This window comes from Micropterus dolomieu, linkage group LG08 (genome assembly GCF_021292245.1).
Source record: "Micropterus dolomieu isolate WLL.071019.BEF.003 ecotype Adirondacks linkage group LG08, ASM2129224v1, whole genome shotgun sequence".
Classification (NCBI taxonomy): domain Eukaryota; kingdom Metazoa; phylum Chordata; class Actinopteri; order Centrarchiformes; family Centrarchidae; genus Micropterus; species Micropterus dolomieu.
This window is the reverse complement of record NC_060157.1, coordinates 6,037,830-6,064,460: the sequence shown is the minus strand read 5'-3', so window position 1 is coordinate 6,064,460 and position 26,631 is coordinate 6,037,830. Positions and strand designations below refer to the sequence as shown.

General features: G+C 39.0%; 1 protein-coding gene and 1 long non-coding RNA gene across 2 annotated transcripts; both read left to right on the top strand.

Annotated features, from left to right (window-relative positions):
• The first annotated feature begins 2,595 nt into the window (after positions 1–2,595).
• LOC123974475 lies at positions 2,596–3,439 on the top strand. Its single transcript, XR_006825858.1, has 2 exons — positions 2,596–2,636; positions 2,712–3,439. It is a non-coding gene; the product is annotated as an uncharacterized LOC123974475 (long non-coding RNA).
• Positions 3,440–8,625: 5,186 nt separating this feature from the next.
• Positions 8,626–26,277, top strand: ada (adenosine deaminase). Its single transcript, XM_046055179.1, has 11 exons — positions 8,626–8,787; positions 12,534–12,595; positions 13,883–14,005; positions 15,472–15,615; positions 15,726–15,841; positions 17,608–17,732; positions 22,655–22,726; positions 23,313–23,414; positions 23,738–23,805; positions 23,906–24,035; positions 25,218–26,277. The coding sequence occupies exons 1-11, from the start codon at positions 8,641–8,643 to the stop codon at positions 25,320–25,322; spliced, it is 1,194 nt and encodes a 397-aa protein (XP_045911135.1). The 5' UTR covers positions 8,626–8,640; the 3' UTR covers positions 25,323–26,277.
• Positions 26,278–26,631: the final 354 nt, after the last annotated feature.

Sequence of the window (26,631 nt, the reverse complement as noted above, 5' to 3'; positions counted from 1 at the left end):
TAACTCCAGCCACAGCCAAAATATTTTCCCTAATATAACACCTAAAATTCCAGGCATTCCAGCTCGATGTGTGAAAATCCCACAGTGTTGCCACAGGAACTCCCAGAGCCGACAATAAGGAGATCAGCCTGACAAAAGGTCACCTCCTGACGTACACAGGGCTGAGGTCACTGCCGAGTCCACAGCGACAAAAGGTAAGCACAGATCGCCCAGCCGCTCATTCACACCTACCCATCATGACAGCTGCACTGACAGATGTTATCAGCAAAGGTAGAAACAACTGTCTGCACGACATCACATTCTGTATAAAAACCCAAGAAATTTTGCTCGCACGCTTTAACCTCTGCAGCTTCACGTGTCAGACCTCAAATTATGGTGCTGAAAAATAGGGTTTGGAGGATGACATTTTTGTTTTTAGTGAGCTATCGCAACAAGTACTGGATGGATTGCCATTGACGTTCATGCTGCAGAGGATGAATCCATGTTGACTTTAGTGAGGCCCCAACTTTTCATCTAGCACCAACAACAGGTCACAACATTTTTTCATATGCAGGGAAATATATCAAAATCTATTTAATGGTTCCCAGGTGATAAATCTTACTGGCTTTGGTGATCCTCTGACTTTTCCTCTAGCGCCACCATGAGGTTGACATTTGTGGTTTTGAGTGAAATGTCCTGACAGCCAATGGATGGATTGCAATAGACTTTCACGTCACCCACAGGATAAAGTTTAATAACTTTGGTCATCCCAAAAGTTTTATCTAGCCATCATTAGGTCCAATTTTGTTTAATGCTTTGGTTACATTTCCATCAGTCTCAAATGTATTTTGTGTTATATCCTAATGGTGAACATGGTAAACATATCTGCTTAACATCACCACATTAGCATTGTCATTGTGAGCATGCAGACATGCTGATGTAAGCATTTACGCCGCTGTGACCAAATACTGCCTTACAGAGCCGTTATTGTGGCTGAAAGTTCTTAGTCTTATTTTTCCTCTACTGATGTTGCTATAAATCTCCTGACACGTAAATTGTAACATCGGTCTACACACAAAAAAACTTCATCATCCTCTCTATTATGTAATTTTGTCATTTTTGTGTCCAAGCACGGGTTCAGGGCTTGTTTATGGAGAGCTGATTGTAGCAAAACAGAGTAGAAATAGCCTGCTGCATTTGTTGACACACCTAAACCAACAAGACATCCATTTCTAGCTTCAGTTACTAAAAATAAATAAGAACAAATAAATAAGGAACAAGGATTCAATTCATCCAAGGCAACCACTTCCTAGCATGGCACACGGTGTCAATATTTTTAGCTGAGATTGTGCTAACTTCAGGTAAAAAGAAAATATATGCTGCAGAACACAAGAAGCCCACTCAGGATGTTTTATCACGCAAGCCCATGCTGGTGAACTTAATAAAGATGAAGTTATTACATAAACATTTACACTGTATTGGAAACCATCATCTTTTAAATCCTGGACCCATATGATTCTTCTGAGCGTAAAACCAGGCAACAGAGGGATGATGAGAGGAATATTTAAATTAATTTAGAAAGAATTCAGATTATGTTTGCACGATTTATTAGTTTAATCTGCTTTCTGGGAACAAGGGGAAACATAACAGACCGAATTTTTCATATGTCACTAATAAGATAAATTATTCAAATTAATTTCCAGACACAACACCAATCACTTAAAGAGTAAAGTTCATTGTCTAAGAGTGTAAAACATTGACCAGAGCTCTGAGAGTCTTGGACACACAACACTGCTCTTTAACTGAATTATATGTGAAATGGTTCAGTGATGGCATGACGTTGTAGTTGCCAATATGTGGGAGTAGTCAGGATTTGCTGTTGCTTTCCCAGAACTCATTTGGAAACAGGCACGCACGCATTGTTTTCACAATGTTTACAGTTCTTCTTTAGATCAATTTCTGGAAACAGTTTTTACTGACATCCTGTGTTGTTAGTATGAGGGTGTAATGCAAAAGAAGCTTTAAAACTTTTTAAACATAACCACTGGGGCTTTAATGATGATGTTTTAAAAGTTTTAGAGCCCAGGTCCAGACTGTGTAGCTTACTGCTATTAATATATCATTACCAAAAGTGCAGAAAGAAGAGGATGAGCTGACCCAAAGATCTCTCCATCTTCATCATTGTCACATAGGGATGGGCATCGATACCCGGTTCTAAAACGACCCAGATCCAAAATTTCTCAAAACCAGAAAATCAATAAGGTCTGAGCTTATCTTTACTGCTATCCAGACGGGTCCTTTAATCTCCAGTGTCAAATCTGATTTAACTTGAAACGTGATGGATAAGAAAACTAATGTTTTTTATTGATGCCACCGAAACACGGTATTAAACGGGCCCAGGACTGTTTATCATCAGGCTGCAGCCTTTGCTGCTCTCTTTCGGTTCCTACCATAGACTGTGTAGTGGTGTGTGTTTCTATGCAGGCTTACAGGTTTTTAGCCTTGCTCTTGAACGCACCTCTGGAGCATCAGATTAGCTCCACCCAGATCAAACCCCCTCATTAGCTGAGCTTATTTAAAGCAGCTGCAGTATCATGGCTGCCTCTTTGGTTTTTCCCTGCCTGTCGGTTGCCACATGAACCCTCTGTGATGTTTAGGTAGGTGAGTGAGTAAAAACCCTGTCTTATGTTTTCATTGTCTTTTCCCAATGACTGAGGTTGTATGTTTTGCAGCAGTCTGGTGCCTGCCTGTTTGATGTGGTTTGGCTGATTCCAAGGTTCCCTATCTGGAGTGGCATGATGTATTGTTCCTTACAGAGCACCCTGTGTTAAGGTATGAGAAGCTTAAGGAGCAACAAGTAGGGTATGATAACTACCTGAGGTAACTGTTATTTACTTTTATAAAGCTGTTGCTAATATGGGTTTTTAATTGTAGGTTGTCAGCAGCTGTTTTTCCTTTTGTTAACTAGGATTTTTAACCATTATTGCTGGTACGCTCTGGCTGTAGTGCCTCCAGCCGGCACTCCCCTAGTTGACTATGCTTGTATTTTAGATATAACCAACTGGTCTATTGTGTTTTATTTAACTTGTTTTATTCTTTTCAGTGGTTCTAGTGGTCGGCTTATGGTGGAGGCTAGGCACGCTAGTATGGGTTCCTTTACTGATTGTAGTGTTAACGGCACTGGGACACAATTTGGTAGTGACACGATTTGCAGTGACTATCTACTGCAGTGGGCACATGCGGTGGGTAAGTTGATGCACAGCTGGTCCTGGCCCAATCTGCCTTTTTGTTTGGTTCAATAATTGGTAATAACTGGTGTCTTGTTAAAAATAAAAGTAACTTGTTTGCCAAATTTAATAAACCTTCATATTCCATGGTAATTTGATTATTGTAGTATTCACCATCCTCTTTTCAGGCACTTCCAGTTACAGATTATCAATAAATAAATTATTCACTTGGAGCGCGTCTCTTACTTCAATAAACCTGTGTAGCCTTTGTATAAAGGTTAAGTCAAAGTAGAAATGGAGCATTTCCTGAGGTGGAAGTCCCCAGGTGGCGTTGTCAGATTCTGGTGGCGGTTCCCCTCTTGGCGCCACCACCAGCCTGGTCACAACTGTGTATATAAAAAGGTTCCTACATATACACACACACAGCGGCCAGCAGAGACGCTGAGCTGTCGCGGTGGAGACGGTGATGTTTAGTTGGCTCCAAACTACGGAGTTGCTGACAGCTATGCTCCTTACTGTAAATGCATGCAATAAAACCTTTGCGCATAAAAACACATTACTATATCAATGTAGAAAGGGTTCATTTAAACTGCTCAGTCTCTCATCCTGTATGTTTTATTACCAGCAAAGCTAATGTTGGCTTGGCATTAGCCAAATGTTATAAACAAGCAAAAGCTGTAGCATAAACTGGTCTGTAAAATCTGGCACGTTGTTGTAAACTGAGCTGCTGGCAGAGATAAACCAGCCGCTCCTCCTCTGACAAGGTAATGTTACCTGCCGGCAGTGAATAACAGCAGAGAGGAGGAAGGACTACAGACTGAATATTTTTTTTAATCACTCAGTATTGTGATGTCAGATGTTGAGTTTATTTGCTGCTCTAGAAACATTTAGCTGTATTTAAAATATAATCTAATCCTATAACTTTAAAATAACCAGGTAGTTAATATGTACACTTCAGTATGTATTTATCCCAAGTAATGTTTAATCTCGATATACAACAATGTTATCGCACATTAAATATTGTGCAGGCCTACCTCATGACCTTTGGGTCATGTCTTACCAAATAACTGTCACCAAATAATTAAAGTATCATATTGATAAAGACTCAGATCATTAAGCAGTCTCAATAAGGGCATCAATAAAAATTAACTATCCTTATTGCCACACTTCCCCTCCTTTCCCCTCAGTCCAAATTATATAGTGTTGGGGGAAGTATTCAGATTATTTTAGTGAAAGTAGCAACATGCAGAAAAAGTCCTGCCTTTTTAAACTTAAGTAACATTAGTGTTGGCAACAACATTCACTTAAAGTATTAATAGTATAAGTACTTGTTTTGCTAAATGACCCCTTTCAGAGTGCTATGATTATACATTTTATAGTAGGCTACTGAATTATTGTGATTGATGAATTTCATGTATATGAGCATGTTTATGTTTTATCTAGTTGAAGTGGAGCTTATTTTAAGTATTTTATACACGGTTGGGTATTTTAATTTATAAAAAACCATTGTATTTCATTACAATGTATTTTTTTGTATAAAATCTTAATGTGAAAAGTAACATAACAAATAGTACTAGTACAATAGTGTAAGTAGGCCTACAATATACAAAGTATATTTCCATCTGAAATGTGGTAGAGTATAAATATAAAGTAGCAGAAATTTTAAATACTCAAAGTTTAATGTCATACTTTTTTAGTTACTTTACTTTTACTTACTTTTCCTGCAACTCCCCCCAACCTGTCCTGTTCAAGCTTTTCCAGTATTTCGCCTGGTGCTTTATCTTAAATGAACCATGGTGATTCGCCGTGCAGACTGCGTGGGACTGAGAAGTGAGTGAAGTTTATGATATTGCACTGCCACGCTTCAACGGGGATGACACAAAAGCATGCAGGCCAGTATCTTTTGAACTAAATTAGTGATGAATCACCACATGCATCAATCATACATAAATAATAGCCTATTTTTACACATGATGCATGATGATGAAGCTAAAGAGGGAAAACAGTCAATATTAGAGAGACGCCCACATTTTTATTAACCATGTTTTTAGGCTCATGAGCTCATGACTTATTAAGAGGAGCACAAGCTCCCCTGGTTCCCCTGTGGTTTACACCCTGAGTACAGTACAGTTCCCCTAACCTCAGACTACAGCCTTTACATTTTAAACAAAAGTGGACCATTTAGCAACTACAGAGCCAGATGTTTCCTTCAGAAGTTGTTGTAGACAAAATTGAGCTAAATGAAGTGTCTATATTGGACTTGTCAGGTGGACACAAACACGACTCCAAATAAATGCTAATGTTAGCAACAGTTTACTAACACATTTTGACTGTATTAGATGATGATAATTTTAAAAAGTCAGTGTCATGTTTATACATTGTTGCTTTGCCCCCAAGTGGCCAAAAAGTTTAAAGTTGACAATATGACAAAAATGTATAAATATTAAGATTACAAAATGTTTTCCTTTTACTGTGGAAAAGGCTTTACACTGGCAATTAGACCTTCATGTAGGGAAATAAAAATGTACAGAAAACCATAACTGAACATTTTACTGAATACATCAAATAACAAAAGACTTACAGACTTTCTTTTTGATGCTGTGTCAAAAAGTGGGTAGCATGAGCTATATATTTAGAAAATTCTGGATACTTAATGGAACATGAATTAATGTTCCCCGAATTGCCCCTGGCGGCTGTTCCGCCAGTGTATGAATGTGTGTGAATGGTAAATGCAGATGTAGTGTAAAAGCGCTTTGAGTGGTCGAAAAGACTGGAAAGGCGCTATACAAGTACGGAGCATTTACATTTATTAAATAGGTACTTGTGAATATTAACTGAACAATGTGAAAGCATACTGTAATTAGAAGGGTGTTTCCATTTGTAGCCATGCATGAACACGGCTGTGATTTGTGAATGTGCGAAGATCTGTAGGAAGTAAAATGTCCAGTAGCCACTTGGCCTTGTACTCCAGCACACAGACCTATTTTATGCTGCTTTGATGTGATGGGGTTGAAAAGCTCCGTGCAGTTTTTAATAACCACTGAGAAATCCATGCTGTGCTGTGGATGAAAGGACAGGCAGACAAATAATGGTTTAATATAATGAAGCCTGAAAAGAAAAGTTGTTTTATTGGTCAGGGACTGAACTTGGGTCTCATACATGACATGATAGATGGATGGATAGATATCTTATATGTAATTAATAAATAACAAAGGTAAATACAAGACTGCCATCATAACGTCTCAACATACAATTAAATTACAGAGGATAAATACACCATAAAGTTAAAAAATTATTTCCATTATTGTCCTCATTAAAATGGAAAAGGGAAGAATGACCGATCTTCAAGGCAAGACAGGTTAAAAACATACAAACTTATGATGATATGACCATTTCTTTACTAAAAGTTAAGGTTAGAACTCTTGGATCTTATTGGTGTTTTCCATATAGAGTATTTTATTGGAGCAAACACTATACCGGCGGAAAACTATAAGGCGGAAAGCTTGTCCATATACTTTTGTGTTCTTTTGGACTGAGGCTGTCTTCCATAGTTTGGGTTAGACCCTAGTGTCAATTGTCAAAACAAACGGTCATTATTTATGTTTCAGTGCCACCTGCTGGTCATTTTTAATAGCAGCTGACCTACAACCAAAATCAACACATATTAGCATTTATATCAGCTGTCCCCCAAATATGTCCAGACAGATTTATCTCTAATTAGGCCAGCTCAGAGTCCTTCTCCACTGGGCCGGTAATTGGACAGTATGAGACCAGCTACAGACCTGGTGAAAGTGTTGTCCTTGACCAGAGAGAATCGGTCACGTCCTGGCATGACAATTTTGACAGATTGAACAAGCCAGAGCTCTTGAAGACTGGGGATCCAGTTTCTGACCCAAATGTCAAGTCTTCTCTGTTCTTGACACTTGTGGGAGGGATACGCGAGCGAGGAACGGGAGACAGGTTAGGTAGGTATTTATAGAAATGCCAGGGGAGGCATGATTGAGGTGTGGTCCTGCTCCTGAAACTCTGATAGTTGGCTTCAATGCAGGATCTGGTGGCTGGAATTTGTTACTTTTAGAAATAGTCAGGCTCTTTCCCTCTGTTTCCATCTGCTTGCTGTAGCTTCAAATGTGGCTTACAAACATAAGAGTGACATTAATCTTCTCATGTAAGTGTCAGCAAAAAAGCAAAGAAGTCTATTTCTCAAAATGTCGAACTACCATATTTCTTTAATGTTGAAGTATGTAGTGATATCAGTATAGCTGAAAGGTAAAAAAATGTCCTATTTTGTTTCAGTTATTTCCATTTTCTTATATAACTTGTTTCACAATATGTGAATAAAAAACAACAAATATGTGAATGCTGGGAAGATTTGAGGTATTATTGACACTTTTATTATTATTAAAATCCTAAATCTGAAGCCAAAGCAGACTAAAGAAATATCTACAATAAATACAATCTTGACATTTTAACTGTTAACAGCTGGGTTCTGATTATTATGACAGACATTGCTTCAACTAATACATATTTGAAACTGAAACTATGTTCCCAGATAAGACAGATTTCTCTGTCTGATTATTTGATCATCAGAATAGTTGTTGATTAATTTTCTGTCAATTGACTAATTGATTAATCAAGTAATTGTTGCAGCTCTATATTTATGTTTGGGGTCAAGAGGTCAAACTCCTTATTAGACATTTTATAAAAAAATTCAATATAGGACAATGTCTTATTAATGCCTGTTGTATTTTAAACATGTTTTATGGCTATGGTGTAATCTGTAATGCATTAATTTTCTATATACGTCGTCAGTACAAAATCATGTTTATAAGCAATTCTTACAAAATTACGCAAGGACATGAAGAATCAAGCTGATATACCAGGGGTTTCCAGGACCCCTAACAGAACACTTAGATTTTAGAAAGAATTTTAGAAAGAAAAGCAATGTGTCAACCTTATATGTGCATTGTAGATAGCAGGATTTCAAATGGTGTATTTCTTCAAAACATCGGAGTATCCACTGAGAAGCAGATTTGTGTCAACATTCAAAAGACAGCGAGAGTCTTCTAGTAATAAAGAATGACCTCTCCTCCCCTCCTCTATTTTAACACATTCCCCATAGTCATGATAGAATGACTGATATTTTTTGAAACCTTCATGAAGACTACGAAATATAAATACTGCAATTTGCTTCATTGTGTAACGGTTTGACTTAATTAATTAGCCCGGTGGTAAAGCTCTCATCACATGGGTGCAAAGCTGCTGCCATTCAGGGCCGTTAATCCTTCTACCTAGGCTACTGTTGTCTCTATATGTTAATGCACACTGTACCGCACAGCCTGCTCCTCTGTGCGTCCTGACATCCTCTGTTGTACAGTAATAGCTCTTAGCGATGTGTTATGCCGTTGTGTGAACAAAGGCGTGTCCCAGAGCCATGCATATAATAACAAGGCAAGCTGCGATACGTTTTGGCACGCCAGTCCTCAGCTCTCTGTTCACCAGCAGACTCACCGGCAACAGCAGACTCTGTACGATGGCTGAGCTTTCCCCCCCCGAACAAGTGGTATTCAACAAGCCAAAGGTACAGTATCAGCCGGTAGGCTAAACTGTAGAATGAGCATTAATAATTTAAATAGAAATGTGTTTGACGGGCGAACTTTTTCCTGGTTTTACGCACGTTAGGGTTAGTGCCCGAGACCCAAATAATAGGCTACGAAGAAGCGTGTTTAAAGATATAAAGGAAGAAATCAAGTGTTTGATTAAAATACATTGTATTATTATTTGCCATTATCGGTGTGTGTGTGTGTGTGTGTGTGTGTGTGTGTAGCCTGTGTGTGTTTGATGCCAGTAGTTGGAACACGGAAGAACCTTTCCGTTGCTTACAGTTTGACGTGTGGCTTTAAACAAGACACTGTGATGAATGAAAGGACAGATAGGCTATTTATTTTCACTGAGCAAGTCCAAACAGCTTTCTCTTGCTTCTTTATATAATTACAAGGTAGCACATTGTTCTGTAATGAGTGTAGTTATTTATTAATACATGTTTGTGGGATGGAGGGATTCACGTTAAATTAATGCGAGCGTCTCATCACTGCAATAGACACACAGAAAACACTTTGCATTCTTTTGCCTGATTTCTTTATGGAAGTACTTTTATTTGCCGATAGATACAACTGGCGCGCACAACAAAGCCTGCCCAAAGTGAACTGTACCTTTAATTGTCAGGTAGCGTGACATGCGCAACCGGCCCACATACATGAATGTTTGGTGCTGCACCTGGTCTGCCGAGGAACTGACGGCTGATAAGAAATCATCCTATTAAATATTAATTTGCTGTTGTAGACCTGATACCACTCCTGGGGTCATTGTGGCAGTAACCTGCACCGGTTCACCATCCATGCATCTTACACTGACATTAATTGTAGTATATAGCTACAGGGTTATTACAGTGTGTGATCATGTAGGGCTGAAACTACTGATTACTTTCATTACTGATTAATCTCCTGATTATTTCCTCAATTGATTGATTATTTGTTTGGTCTATAAAATGCCAGAACATAGTGGGAAACATATTCAGTTTATAATGATATAAAACAGAGAACAGCAGCAAATCAGTGGAACTGAAAGTGGAACCAGCTAATATAGCATTTCTGCTTGAGAATTTACCTAAATAGATTGTCAAAATAATTGCAATTAATTGTTAGTTGATCAACTAATCAACAAATCAACTAATCATTTCAGCTCCAAGACTAACTAGACTGTTTGCTTTCAGAGAGTTTCTGTTCTGGTTTGGAGTTAAACTCAGAAGAAAATTATTAAAGGACAAATATAGACATAAATAAAAGGCTGACACAGTTGCAGAGGGCATCCACTGTAATGGATATTTACTGATTCATTAATGAAATGTCAGAAAATTCTTCAGATGTTTTGTTGGTTGTCCAGATCAAAACCTAAAAAGATTCAGTTTACAATGATACAAAACAGAGAAAAGTAGGCAATCATCACAATTGAGAAACTTAAACTAGAAATATTTTACATGAAACCTTTCTTTCACTATGAACATCCTATATTTAGTGGCTTCACAAAATTGCATAATAGAACCCTTTCAGTGGAGAATCAGCAAGAGGCTGTTGTGCAATAACACATTGCAGATTTTAATTCAGTATAAACTCTAACTCTTATATAAGTTACTACAGAAAGTGATGTGTGTATACTGAAAGAATTGCCACAGGATTTCCTGAACTTGCAGATGGGTTAACCAGCTGTTTGTTGTCTGTAAACAACTCTGATGCTCCAGTGTCACGGAAACCAGGCTTTTAAAGAAAGAAAACAGACATAAACAAAAGAGAAACTCAAACAGTTTCAATAGAAGACTTCACTTCTTGTTGAAAACATCAAATCTTAAGAACATTTTCCATCTGTCACACAGATGCACACAGCTGCTTTACTTTCTAAAAGAAAGGTGATAAGGAAGCAGGTCTGAATAGCAGTCTGTCATAACTTGGGCTGCAACTAACAGTTATTTTCATTATCTATGAACTTGTTACATGTTATTTTCTTGATTAATCAAATAATAATTTGACGCACATATCATCAGGAAATACTGAAAAAGTACCTTCAGATTCCAAGTGATCTCTGCAAGTCCAAAGCGGTCAATTTAAATGTAAATTAACTAAAACACAAATATATTAAATTTGCAAGGATATAATACAAACAAAAGCAGCAAATCTTCACATTTGTGTTTTCAGCTGTATACACCAGAAAGATTTAGTTTATTGAAAGCTGGTGGCTGGTGTAGTTTTTTTCTACAAACATGATCCAGACTTTTATTTGTTTGTCTTAAGTTTTTATTGCAATTTTGAAATCCAAAATAATGAAATAAAATGTTCACTGACAGTGGCATTTGTGTCTCAAAGGGATCTTTAATCAGGAACAACCCCTTATGTTGTAGGCTAATCTCCTGCAGCATTTCCTTTAATGACTGATGAATGAGTCAGGTTTAGATTCATGAGGTTTGATCAAAGAATGTTAATTTAATCACTGAGTCGTGTTGAACCAGTTGAACCTTACACACTGCTCATGTGGTTCTTGGATAAAAATGTGTTATTTTCCAAGAGGGGGGAGGGGGAAAGCGTTCAGCATCTGTACCTCATTTAAATTTCATCATTTTAGAAACTCTCTCAATAACCTGCAAGTAGAGGGACACACTGTACACTTCATTCATTTTAATACACAGGGTGGGTCTGAACCCTGATTGCTCTTTGAGGTGATTTGTGATTGTTAAAGTGTTTTGACCATTACCATATTTCCTGCGTGGATAAACATCCCTCTAGTTGTCATCACATTTTGATTAAAGAATTTTAGCTTGAACCTGATTGGTACATGGAAGGATGTGACATCACAGTTTTCCAGCGAAGCCCTGATTAATTTTAAATCAGTGAGAGGAGCGTAAACAAGAAAAACTGAAATCTCTCATGTGAAATAACTAATTCTGTTAATGCAACAATCATTGATTAATCTGTTCCAGACCAACAGTCCAACACCCCCCAAATTTTTAGTCATATGTTACAAAAAAGAGTTACAAATTCTCACTTTTAGTGTTTTTTTTTTCATTTTGCTTGAAAAATTACCAAAACACTGAATTAATTCAAAGCAGCAAATCATCACAGTAGAAAAGCTAGAACCAGAGGATGCTTAGTGGGGTGCTTGAAAGGGAACTAATCAAGGGAGGGATTAATCAATTATCAAAATTATATAAAGTATAGTAATGGAACAGAAACTGATGAAGAAAATAAGTTTTCAGGGCTTTTAAGGAATAGATGCATAAGGTATGTAAGTGAATGTCGAAGAATTAACTGAGCCACAAGAATAGATAAAACTTTGGTTTTGCTGTTGTGGAAGATCAGGGTCAGTGCTCCCAGCTGCTTCTTTTGGTGCACATTAGGAGATTTAACTTATTACCATAACCATACTCGTCATTCTCTCCTTCATCATCACTTCCAACCAGAAATAAGGATGACTGATGAGAGTCTTTTAGGCCTCAGTTGTTGAAGGAGGAGCATAGATTTATTGGTGCCATCTGCCAGATTAAATCACGGCTGTCAGAGCTGGAACCCATGGCCTTTTCACTCCTTGTTGCCCAGTCATGCATACTGCATTCGTGATGGGCTGCTCTCTTTTTTTTAACACTGCTGGCCAGCTGACATTCTGCAGTGCTATTCTTCTAAACTACAATGTATAATCAGACTTAGATACATGGTTACATCCATCTGTTTGAAAACAATTTGTTTTGATTGATGGATTAATTATTTATTATCTCATCCACAGGTTGAGCTGCATGTGCACCTTGATGGAGCCATCAGGGTGCAGACTATTCTTGACGTTGCCAAGTAAGTCAGTTTACTATCTGCTTTATCAGAATTCTTCAATATTGTCTTCAGATTTTATGTGTTTGTACTGAGATTTAGATACACATGTTTAGATAGATAAGAAAACGTTATTGTTCTTTTGTGTGAAAACACCACCTTTACATTTTTATTGATTAACTGTGCTTGTGAATATTGATAATTGATAAAATAAAATAGAGCACAATTGTAAAATGTCTTGGCAGGTGTATCGGAGAGCAAAATTATTACTCATTTTTACATTTATTGTGGCAGCGACCTCTAGTGGCTGTACAACGCAAACACATGATAAAGGTGGTCATGTATTATAAATACCCATAAAATTGTACAGTGGTGGCGGGAAGTTAGCTGCTTTTCACCCAGGAGACCGGCGTCTAGTTCCAGCTAACTATGTTAAAGGCGTTGACAGCCCCCCATAGCCCGAAACCTTTACCCTAACCTTCACAGGGGTATGTGCCTAAACCTAAGTCAGCGTATGCATGTCAACTGGTGAACCCAACAACTGCTAGCAGATCGGCCTCACGGTTTCCACGTGTTTCTGTCATGTGATGTAGGTCACATGATTTCCAAAACGTAGGTCCAGTCGGAAAATGGAGTTCAAAATTGCCGTTTTGGGAGGCATTGACAAACGGCAACGATAGGGGCGCTATTATATATGCTCATATGAATCATATTTGGAGGGTTAAATGCCACCAGTAGGGGCGCTATTTCAGGATACGCTCATGGGAGTCGTATTTGAGGCTGGTTAAAATTACTAAAATCATGTTGGTGTTTAGGTTGGAGGACTAGTTGGTATCGGACAATATTAGCTTGTTGCAGATATCAGCTTATCATGGATATATTGTTCGGTCAATAAGTAACAAGAAATTGCAGTAAATAAATGCAAAAGATATGTTTGAGGTACTTCAGAAACATCGTTGCATTACATAGTTTTATCCACCAAAGAGCACAAGTTTGTGAAAAATGTGCACTTAGAGTAAATGTTGGTTAAAATGACTTAATAACCACATAAAAAATGTTGACTTTGTGTTATGCATTGAACTGAATATTGTTTCTTTGTTATCAGGTTTTAGTTTAGAGTCATGTTTCTGTGCGCCTTTCACTGTCCATTAAGTTCCGTTTTTTGTCTGCGCCAACTCCTGAGGGAAATATCTGGCTGTTTAGCCGGTTAAATAAAGATTTATATATTTTGGGTTAAGATGAAACAAAGTATTCATTTAAATTTCAACACTGTACTTGAAATGTTTTTTTTTCTCTCTCTCCTCCTTTCAGGAGACGCGGCATCCCTCTGCCAGCAAATAACATAGAGGAGATGACACAGAAAATTATTGTTGAGGAGCCTGCCACCCTCACCGTGTTTCTGGGGAAGTTTGCAGAGTACATGCACGTGGTTGCGTAAGTTCTGACATGTCACCTTCAATGATTCTGTTTCATTATTACCAAAGGTGTTTTCTTGTTGAGCAGGTGAAGCGTAAGGAGGAAGATTTGAGTGATTAAGAGTCAGGGTCCGCCTCATTAGTGTCACAGGAATGTTACTCCACCAAGTACATTGAGGGTCAAAGTCTAGTCATGCAGTTTGTTATCACACATGCAGTTAATTATGATATATCCAAAGTCTGAGTACAGTGTGTAGATTGTGACTGATGATATTGAGATGTAAAACACAGCAGGATTATGCAATGAAATTCTGTGGCATTCTATAGGGGAGGAGGGTGGTGCAGCTAGATTTAAAATGCTAGACATGCAGAAAACGAACACATCATTATCAAGAGATCAAGTGTCACCTTGGTAACCAAACTAAGAGGAGGGGAAAGTTGTTAGGGAACCCTTTCCGGTGCCACGCTGTCTTATATTTAGTTCTCCAGTGACAGGGCTGAACTGGTAAGAAAAGACCAAGTAGTCTTTCAGATACTCAATGGCCGTGAAAGCTTTCAACAATGACGGTCTGCAGTGGCTGGACTGCAGCGCGCAGTTGTGCTGAATGAACCCTTTTGTATCAAGGCCCCCGAAAGCCTTGTGTGCAGTACGGTTTCAACAACATAGGGAACTTGATAGCTGAGTTTAGCTCACGCAGAATTGTTGTATGAGCTTAGCTGTGGTGTGTGTTTGGAGAGAGGTAATGAGAGGACGCTGGAAAACACAGGCATTCAGACATGTGGGATGAGCATTCACTGTCAGTGTAACTGCTGGAAGTACTGTTGTTGTCCATCATGTGACGAAAAGTGTGCTGCTGAGTCTAAAGGAAAGAGGGAAGTGGAGCTGTGGTTCTCTTAATATTTCCACATCACTACTCTGTATTGTCATGCAATACAATCATGTGGTCAGGACAGACAAAAATGTTTTTGGTCAAAAATATGATAATCACAAGGTTAGGGACTGTTTAGGGACATTTTTGGGGAGGGGAGGGGCAATTAAACCTTTATCACTTTAAAAAAAAAAATGTGAGGCACTCTCAAGTATTGCTATTTTCACTGGAAGGGCAGTAACTAAATTGTCATTATTGATTTATATACCTAATTATTTCTGGATTTTCTGTCAGAAAATTATTTAAAAAAACGTGGGACGTGTATGGGGGAAATTATTTTAATAAGTAAACAGCTTAGAATGGTCATAAAGTACATTTAATGAAGCCTATAAGTCAGCTATTAGCATATCGTGCACATAGATGTGTAAGAGATGTTTAAATTAAATTGTATCATATCAGTAAAACTGTGTAAATGCCTATATTGCTCATTTTGAAAGCCATCATAGTTTAGATGATGGATTGGCAGTGGTTAATGGTTTTATTTGCGCCACTGAGATAAAAGATTATCAGAGGCAAAGGGCAATGTCATTCATTTTGCATCTTTCTTCCTTTTCAGTGGAGACAGAGAGGCCATCAAGAGGATAGCCTATGAGTTTGTTGAAGACAAAGCCAAGGAGGGAGTGATTTATGTTGAGGTCAGATACAGCCCACATTTACTGGCTAACACTAAAGTCGACCCCATTCCATGGAACCAGACAGAGTAAGTCTTTACTTGAAAAGTTGTAGACTTTGGTGAATGTGTTGTGCTTTCGGGGAGCAATGTATTAAGTTTGGCTCATGTTTTGTTTTTCACTGTGTTTCTTCACTCAGAGGTGACCTAAGCCCAGATATGGTGGTGCAACTGGTTAATGAGGGCCTCAGCGAGGGGGAGAGGGCCTTCAATATCAAAGCCAGGTCCATTCTATGCTGCATGCGCGACAAGCCAAGTAATGAACTGTTCATGCTCCTGTCTGCCCAAACAACCTTGTGAGATAAGGTTCCTAAACTGTACTGTCTTCTGTCCTGTCTCAAAGCTCTGCCTCAGTTATTCTTATTAGATAATGAACAAGAGCACCACAGAAATCCACAATGCAGTCAGAGCAGATACATATTATAGATCCATAGGCTACTATTCTTATTGTAACCTATTCTACACATTGTTGCTATCAGGTGAAAACCATGTATCTTCAGATTTGCCATATTCACTGTCTTTTGCACATTAATATGCTAACATTTGTTAATTAGCACTAAACACAAAGTACAGCTGATGACAATGTCATTAGTTTTGCAGGACAGGACAAAGGCGCTAGAAGAAATGTCAGGGAATCACCAAATTGATTAATATTCATCCTCTTAGGACCATGGATGTCTGTACAAGATTTTATGGCAAATCTGATGTTTTAGAGATACATTTCACAGGATAGTACGTATTTGTGTTATATTAGTACTTTTTAGAGTATTAGCTGTAATTGCGACAGCAGAGGCTGTGTACAGTCTAAGTTGCACCAGTAAAAGTAACTGTAGTAACATGAGTTGTTGCTATATCAGCAGCAACAGTCAGTTGCAGATCTGCGCTGCTCCATTCATGCAGCTGTTTCCTGTGCAGGCCAAAAGCCAAATGCAATTCATATCTGCCATTCTGTATTTCATGCCACATCTCTTGCAAAAAAAACATGCTGTAATATCCCCGGGTGATTACATACATCCTTATGTATGAAATCTCAATGTATGGAGGATACCTGATTTTGTCATTATAGATTAGAACATGAAGTACTATTTTAGGAAACACCAAATTCTACAAGCTGTAAGATAACTATATGCAATTAGATGTGTGTATGTTTAAACTGTATGCAGCCTAATATTTGCAGATTAATCCAGATAAAATAATATTTTAATTGTGAATACTGGGGCTGACCCCGAATAGTCGAAGAATCGATACTTCGAAGGGTCCGAGCCTGATCCGACTGTCAATCTCACAGTCGAAGCTTCGCAGCAAAACAAGGATCATGCCGTTTTGCCGATATGGGGGTGGTCAACGTCTGGTTTTACATAGAACTACCAGTTTTCTCCCAATAAGTTAATATACAGCCTATTGAAATATACATTTCAACGTTTAATGCTGTAAATAAACATGTAAAAAGAAAAAGTAACTTTCAATAAATGTTTTTAAAGTGCGTGAATATATCCAAAATTGTAATCCTATAACCCTGGGTCGTCAGTGCGCGTGTGTAGTGGTAGAAGAGGAACACTTACTGAAGAGACGGAGCCCCAGCTTCACTGTTGATGAACCACACAAAGAATATTATATCGTTTTTAAACAGCCGCTACTTATAAATAGACCCATGAGGAACCGCGACATGCATGCAGTTGTTGGCAGCACAGCATGCACGCAAAACTCTGCACAAGACCGGTGAATGGCAGGCGAGAGAGAGAGAGATTTACCATACAGACTTGAGAGTGCAGTCAATATTCTCATGTAAGTTGAAATGTTCCTTTAGGAACTAGTCCTGGTGACTGTCAGCCACACAAACAGGTATTACCGCATGTTGGTTAATGTTTTCTTGTGCTTGTCAAGCTGTAGATTGATGCAGATGGATGCAGCATGATGCTTAGACTGTATCATCGCTTTTCATCTACACATCATCTGCATGTGTGTGTTTGAGTTGGCAGGACCAAACCGTGTAGTAATATATGTGTGTTTCAAATTCGCCAGGCTGGTCCATGGACGTCGTGGAGCTGTGTAAGAAATACTGCGACAAAGGAGTGGTCGCCATTGATCTGGCAGGTGATGAGTCACTCAACTGTAAAGCCAATCCAGAACACAGGAATGCCTATGAGGTGAGCTTGTTGAAACATCAACATAATAGCAACAGACAACTCTGGCAAAACATGAGGGAAATTACGAAGGTGTGGGCTGTGGCGATCAATTTGTCTCAGAAATGGTGCACATAAAAATCAGGCGAATGCACGTGATATGAACACACAGAGGAGTATCGAAGAGATTGGTCACTTTCACGACCCCAGTCACCTCTACAATGCCCATAACACAATTATGTAACATCTAGACTTTAACATTAGAGACTTTAGTGCAGTTTAGTGACTCCTTAGGCTACGTGTTTACTATGTTTCATTTGGACTAAACACAGGAATGACCAGCCTCACGTGTGACTGAATAGAAATGACAATAAATTATGTAGGCCTAAAATGTGTTTCTTGCTGACAGACTCTCGAACTCTCTCTGCCTTTAATTGTCGCTACTATAAAAGTTGATGGGAGTAATAAAGTAAAGAAAAATCTTTCTTTCTTAAATGAAGAAAGTTGTGTGTGGGGCTTTTGTTGATGAGACCTACAGTTAACTCAGATTTTAACAGTGAATCATAAAACAAATCAAATTAAGACTTTGCAGTGATCAGAATCAGCTTTTATTGCCAGGTATATGTACACATACGAGGAATTTGACTCTTGATTGTACATTGCTCATGATGTGCTTACTCCTACAAAAATACAAAATCACAATAAAATAAAATAAAATCAGACACAGACTTGTGTAGACAACACAAATATACACACTATCAACAAAAACAATATAGACATATTGACAAATAGTGCAGTGAGCAGAGTGCAAAGGATGCAGGAGTATGTACATGTCGGAGGTGGATGTGACATACATGCATACATGTACTCAATGAAATGAAGCATAGTGGCACGGATGCTGGAGTAAATAAGTATTTTGTGCAGGAGTAATGACTTGAGGTAGGTGGATTTGGTTTACAGTATCTACAATATAACCGTATGAACAGCACTGAAATAGAGAATGATGAATAAATAACCAGTGGTAACCAGTAAACAGGTGCTGATTAGAAACACAGTTACTGGATTATTGCACAGGAATTGTTCCTGACATTGTGGGTCAGAAATCAGCTGTTCATCAGAGTGATGGCTTGTGGGAAGAAACTGTTCCTGAGTCTGTTGGTTTTGGTGTACAGTGCTCTGTAGCGCCTACCAGGGGGGAGGAGCTGGAACAGGTTGTGTCCGGGGTGAGATGGATCTGCAGTGATGTTTCCTGCCCGTTTCCTGACTCTGGAAATGTATAAGTCCTGAATGGAGGGCAGGTTGGCACCGATGATCTTTTCTGCAGTCCTGACTGTCCGTTGTAGTCTGGCCCTGTCCTTTTTGGTGTTCGATCCAAACTAGACAGTGATGGACGTGCAGAGGACAGACTGGATGATGGCTGTGTAAAAGTGGATCAACAGCTCCTTCCTGACACAGGAAGTACATCCTCTGCTGGGCCTTCTTGATGATGGTGTCCGTGTTGGGCTCCCACTTCAGGTCCTGGGATATGGTGGATCCCAGAAACCTGAAGGATTCCACAGCAGACACAGGGCTGTTGAGTATGGTGATGGGGGGCAGAGTGGGGGGGCTCCTCCTGAAGTCCACGGTCATCTCCACAGTTTGGAGCATGTTAAGCTCCAGGTTGTTCTGACCGCGTCCCGGATGAGGCCGATGACCGTTGTGTCATCAGCAAACTTCAGGAGTTTGACAGATGGGTCTCTTGAGGTGAAGTCGTTGGTGTAGAGGGAGAAGAGCAGTGGGGAGAGCTCACACCCCTGGGGGGCGCCAGTGCTAATAGTCCGGGTGCTGGATGTGATGTTCCCCAGCCTCACCTGCTGACTCCTGTCAGTCAGGAAGTCTGTGATCCACTGACAGGTCGAGGCTGGCACAGTGAGCTGGGTGAGTTTGGTGCTGAGGATGTCTGGGATGATGGTATTGAACACTGAGCTGAAGTCCACGAACAGGATCCTTGCATGTGTCCCTGGAGAGTTGAGGTGTTGCAGGGCCTGTAATGTCCTTCAGGTGGGCCAACACCAGTCTTTTAAAGGACTTCATGACTACAGATGTCAGGGCGACAGGCCTGTAGTCATTTAGTCCAGAGATGGAGGGTTTACACTTGAGTTTAATGTTATCTGTCCTGATGTATCAGATCAGTCCAATCAATATAACGGCTACCAAATAAGGGGGCGTGTCGATCCGCTCATAGCTTATCCTCGATCCTCGGGGCGCGAATAAGAGCTTTGGGACGGTCTGCAAGATGGCGGAGCGGAACAACCTCCGTTTCAAGCGAGGAGCAAGGAAACAACAAATAAGAGACTTGAGAAGCACCCATAGCAATAATCTTAATAATCATAAAGATCAGATAAACAACAGCCTGTAGTTTAACAAGAAGTATGATTGCTGGAGAAAAAATGCTGACAGTGTAAGTACAGAAGTAGACTTCTTCCCTTGGCACTAAAGTACAGTAGGCATAATTTTATTTATAATGCATTGTGTTGTTTTAAGGTTGTAAAAAGATTTTATAGTCACAGAGTCCAACTAATGTTCCCACAGGCTGCAGGCTGATGGAGATATGGCTGTGGTTTATCGCACCAGCAACTTACAGGAATCCTTAGAATTTGTAGCTCTGTCTGTTATAACTACAGAAAGGACAGATGGCTTGTAATTGTATTACCCACACTAGTGGTTTTGGCTGTAGGGATGAATGGATTGCCTTGACATTTTTTAAAGACATTTACGATGTCCAGAAGATGACACTTACTGACTTTGGTGATACATTGAATTTTAATCTAGTACCGTCAGCTGGTCAAAGTTATTGCTTATCTAGTGAAATCTCAACATTTACTAGATGATTTGTGACAACATTTTGTGTAATCACGGTTCTCAGATGATGTATCTCAATGATATAGTGATCCCATGACTTTCTCCTCAACCGTGAATGTTTTGCCCTGAAATTTAGTAGTCATTTGTGCCTGCTTAAGGATGAATTATAGCAGCTTTAGTGATCTCTTAACTTTTCATCTCGCACCATCATGGGGTCAAAATTCCAATTTGTCCTATATATGGGTTTATGGCCAAATACCTGCAAAATGATCACATCCCCATGAACCTCATCTGTACTTGTTTAGTGCTAATTAGCAAATGTTTGCATGCTACCACATTAAACTAAGAAGCTGAACATGGGGTTAACATGTATATATATTATTGAACACATTCCTCTCCTAGAGGTCATACCATTTCACAGACTTGGTAAGAAGATACTGAAGGCCTGATCTATGCTCGATGCACGCCCTCTGTTACCATGGAGATGTACCTTTTGTCATAATGCCCAACTTTGTGAAACAGGTTTGAGCTCAGGTGTCACAGCTGAGTTTTTCATTTCTCCATTTTTCATTGTCAGAGAATAGTCTTAAACTGATGAGGACTTAAATGTCTATGTAGCCAACACAGTATATGGAAGTAAAATCTAATACTCTTACGCTCTGAGGCTTCTCAGAAAAATCCAATTTGGTTTTCAGCCAGAAATTATTGATTAATTCTGAGAATACTACAGTAAGTAATCAACTTTGCCTGTCAGACCATAATGAATGCGTTAGATTAATCAGGTAATACACTACAGCACTGGATGTGGACCAAGTCTTAGCTGTAATCAATTGCTTACATGGGGACAGTTCATACTCTCAGTCCTTTTTACAAATGACATTTTATACATTTTTCACTACTATGAAAATGAAAACTGTTGGAAGTTAATTGTTCTTATCAAAATTTGACACTAACACTAACCACCAGCTAACAACAGAATAGTCTGGACTCACACAGCTGTTGATTGAATGTTAGTGGCCTCCAACCAGTATTAATTTATGACTTCATTTTAAATTTGTTAAATTAATTTTATAATTGTTTTTTAAGTTTTACAGGTTTACTATGTAACAACTGTCCAGGGACTACATATGAAAAATAGTCTTTTGGCTAACCCTGGTGCATTTGCATCTGTGCTTATTAATGTGCATCATAAACTAAAAAAAATCCTGAGCTGTTGCTGCGTGATGGTTTACAAATGCAGCACATATTTTGTTGACTTGCTCCTTATCCATCCAAAGCAAACATCAGTAGTGACGTAATACCATTCAAACGAATTGTCAATAATTATAAGCTACTATACTATAATAACTATCTCTACACTCAGTTTTAATTTGTGTCAAATGTATTTTTTTTCTATAACCTTATTTCGTCTATTTGTGTGTATTTATGTGTGTATGCAGGTTGGTATTTGTATGTATAAAATACAATTTCATATGTGTTTTTGTGACAAAAATTGACAGTTTACTTTCTTGTATGCGTACAGTATATGATTTTGTATTCAAGTATTTTCTGTTTAATTTTTCCTTGTAACGCACTGTAATATCTGATTTTGACAAGTGCCATATAAATACATTTTATTATTTTATTATCATAAGACTATAGTATATTATTTATATTGCTCATTTCTCCAGAAAAGTATTTACAGAGGTTTTGAAAAGCTGAATCGATATTGGTTGAAGGAATGAAAACATGCTTCAATTATTAACAAGAAGCAGAACTCACAGAACAGAGTCCACACTAATATTGTTAACTATCTCCATAAATACATGACCTCTAGATATAACAGTGCAGACTGAGCAAGCCAGACTTGATGTGTCCAAGGGTAAGAATGCTAAAATGAAAACAGATGTCTTGGCTGCCAGCGCAGAATGTGGATTTCTTACATTACATCACAGTTCTAAAGCAACATCTTTTTCCATCTGAAACAAAGCAAGCATGTACAAAAAAAACCTTGCTAGATGATAGAAGGCGCCTCAGTAGATGCTGCAGGATCGCAAATGTGAAAGCCAGATGTTTGGCTGTGCTGTTTAGTTGCTGATGTGTTCCATGACTGATTGTGTTGACAGGAAGCGGTGCGTTGCGGCGTCCACAGGACAGTCCATGCAGGAGAGGTGGGCCCGGCATTGGTGGTGAAGGAGGTAAGCCATTCAGCAGAAACACAAGACATTTCTGAACCCTGAGGTGGAGTCATCTGTGGAGCTTGTAAACAGAAACTACACAAAACAATGAACTCATGCACTAATAATGGAAATGAGTCAGAGATACAAAAGAAACAAGAACAGAGGATTGTGTTTGTCGTTGGTTTAAGATGTTGAAGGACCAGTTTGGGACTGTTTTAAAATTCCAGTGTGCAAGAGATTTTCATTTATGCGTAGAGAAATTTGCAACAACAAAGCACAAAGGAGTTCACAAACGTATGCAAATATATCTATGTGTAGATGCAAAAACTGTGAAAATAATTTTTTTACTGCTTATGTTTATCTCAGCAGTTACGCCTCAACCCCTTAAGTGTAAAACTACATGTCACACTGGGCGATGGCTGCCATAAGAAGTGGCCACTCTCTAGAGAAGCAGTCGTTCACAGTGACAGTTCAGCTTTGCCACAACAGTTGCGAGTGTATCTCTAGAAATAGCCAGTAGATTCTGCTGACGTGTACTACATGGAGGATTTTTTTTGTTGTTGTTGTTTGAATCCACCTCGTGTGAACCCTGTCGGATTTTTAGGCTGTAGAAGTGCTGAAAGCTGAACGGATTGGACATGGTTACAGAACCCTGGAAGATCATGCCCTGTACCAAAAACTGCTGGCTGACAACATGCACTTTGAGGTAAGGAACCATCCAGATTTATCAGTTTTCATAAGAAAACCGCCAGCGAGGTTACTAATTCCTGCAGAAATGTGCCTGTTATCTATTAAACATACTGTTCCCTGTTCATCATTACACACTGCTCATTCTAATCGTTACAGAAAGAAAGTGGGGTTGTTTTATCAGGTAATTACATACAGTAGTTGACTAACATATTGATACAGTACCTACCAGTAGTAACACAGGGATATGCTGACCCCTAGTGGAGCCTTAAGTACCACAACTGGAAGAAGAAAGACTGCAAGAACGAGGTTTCAGTGCTGCCTGTGCTGTTCTCATTGCAGGTGTGTCCTGTTTCCAGTAAGCTGACTGGTGCCTGCCACCCAGACTACACCAAGCATCCTGTTGTCAGGTGAGCTGTGTTCATTGTACATGGAAATTAACCTGCATTAAAGTAGATTTTGGGCATTTTTATTCATTTTTGTTTGGATTTCACCATTTCCTTTGTGCAGGTTCAGGGAGGACCAGGCAAACTACTCCCTGAATACAGATGACCCTCTGATCTTCAACTCAACCCTGCAACTCGACTACAGCATCGCGCAAAACTACATGGGATTCACTGAAGAGGAATTCAAACGAGTGGTGAGATCAAATGCAGTAATAAATAGTAACAGCAGTGGTTCACAGGATGAAAGCTTTTTAAGATGGTTTGAAATGATAGCACGTGGTGTGGATGCCCCGTGCATAGCAATGCCTTTCTCAGTTGCTAATTAAAGCAGGAACAGAAGCTTACGTAAAAGAAGCGTCCCTCTGCATGCTGAAAAGCCTCAGATCCTTTATTTTTTTTTTAAAACAATGTGTGAAGAGCTCTGCTTCACATCCAGGCTCCATCAAGCTTTCATGTGGATTAGATTTGCAGTAGATCATTAAAGGAATAGCCTGACATTTTGAAAAATATGCTGATTTGTTCACTTGCCAAGAGTTAGATTAGAAGATCAATACCACTCATGTGTATAATGGATATAAAGCCACCAGCAGGTTAGCGAAACACGGAGGAAACAGCTAGCCTGGCTCCATCCAAAAGCAGCAAAATCTGCCCACCAGTGCCTTTAATGCTCATTAATGAACACGTTATATCTTGTTTGTTTAACCAAAGTATAGAAACAACACGTAGTTTTGGGGTGGGCAATGTGCTGGACTGTTTCCTGACAGGGAGCAGTGACTTTTGGTAGTCTTGTCATCGGTGTGAGGTTGTCAGGCGACCAGCTGTTACTAGCAGTTTTCTCCTGTTTCCAGTCTTTATGCTAAGCTAACTGCCTGCTGTAGTCACCGACTGTGTAGTTGAGATGGGCGATCGCACCACCATTCAGCTGAGGCATTCAGCGCTGTTTCTGACTGTCTGGTTCAGTTCAGTATAACACTAGCCTGTACAAGCACTGTTATCCAATCATGATTTGTTTGCATGGCTTTGGCTGTCTTTTGATATGCTTTTAACAAGGTCATAACATAATAACTCAGTTACTAGTGAGGAGCTCTACTAAAAGCTACTGATTTTGTCAGTGACAGGTGACAGATTAATTGTTGGTACATGTACTGAACACTTCTAGTAGATGTATTTTGCTACCTTCATACTAAAAGGTAAAGGTTGGACTGGCTAAGTTAAACCACCTGTAGTGTCATATTTACAGTACAAACAAGAGTGGTATACATCCTTTCATCTAACTCTCTGCAGGAAAGTGGATATTTCCCAAATTGCTCAGCTATTCCTTAAAAGGTGAACTAAGCACACTAATGGCCACCGTATTGGCTTCTTGTGTTTTCTAGAACATCAATTCTGCAAAGTCGTGCTTCCTGCCTGAGAAGGAGAAGAAAGAGCTCCTCGACAAGCTGTATGAGGCCTATGGGATGAAAAACACGACTGCCTTTTAAACCTGACAAGGAAGTCTGAGGAAGAAGTGAACCCAGGGGAAAATCCATCTGAACCTCCCCACCTGACAAAATGGAATGTCTTTTTCCTCATTTGTAACCAGACATAAAGAAAGAAAAATTATCAAATATGCTGTTTATCATTATGGCTGCTGCCTTCACCATACATACCTGAACATCAACAGCTTTGTGTTTTGTTAGTATTCTTAGAGACCTTAAATACTTTAATTTACAGTGCAGTTCCAGAGGAAGTCACGGTGGTTTGCAAGGTGCAAAAAACAAAGGCGTGCAAGTGTTTTGTCTTGATGAAGTAGATTTTGTTGTATGAAAACTCATTCAAAACTCATTTCATTCATCTTGTGTTTACGTTCCGTTTTCATGAAGAGAATCAGGGAAGCTTTTGATGTAAACTTACTCAACACTCATGAACAGCTTTAGCACTTTGTCAGACTGTAAGTTAAGGATAAGGGAGGTTATTAGTTGTTCATCTTTGTAATAGCTTAACCATTATGGCGTCCTGAACATCTTTGGGTGAAAACATGTGATGGAGGATAATTGAAAGCTGGTGGAAAGGTGAAGAACTTACTACCTATGGGGGGAAACATGGTTTACTGTGAATATCCGTGGTTTGGTTTGCGGGTGAGGTAGGGTTGTTAGAAAATTTGTTTGCTTTTTGCCCTCCATACATAAACTGCAGGACACATCAGGTAAAACAGCTCAATACCAAAAGTCTAGTCTTACATCTGAACACTAGGTGGCACACAACTGTCACCTTGATAGACAAAACAGTTTACTTAATGTGGTTTTACATTTCGTAATTATTCTCTCAATTACTTTGATGTATATATTTATTTTTTAAAATTCATTTCACTAAATAAAAAAAGCACATCCATTTGTAACAGACATATTGAACACTTGATAAGCAACTTTAACCATAATAAAAACATTATGAAATGTTTCTCCATGTCAACCTATTCCTTAATGCTCATAATCTGCAGTAACTTCAAAAGAGTTTTCCAAGCCAGTCCTTATAAGAATCGTCATTTTGATATAAAGTCATCTTAGAATTATTACAGTTAAAGAGGAAATTAGCTCAAGTCTGATGCCATTGGAGAGGGGGGGGGGGGGGGGGGGGGGGGGGGGGGGGGGGGGGGGGGAAGCACAGCTTTGCAGATTAACTGCTCTGTCATCCTCCGTTTCTTTACTGTATAGAGATAAATATGAACACTGGAGCCATGCTAGGTGGAAATGTAAACACGGACTTCCTGTGGCCATTCAAATGTACACAAAAAGCTGCATTTAATAATATTTA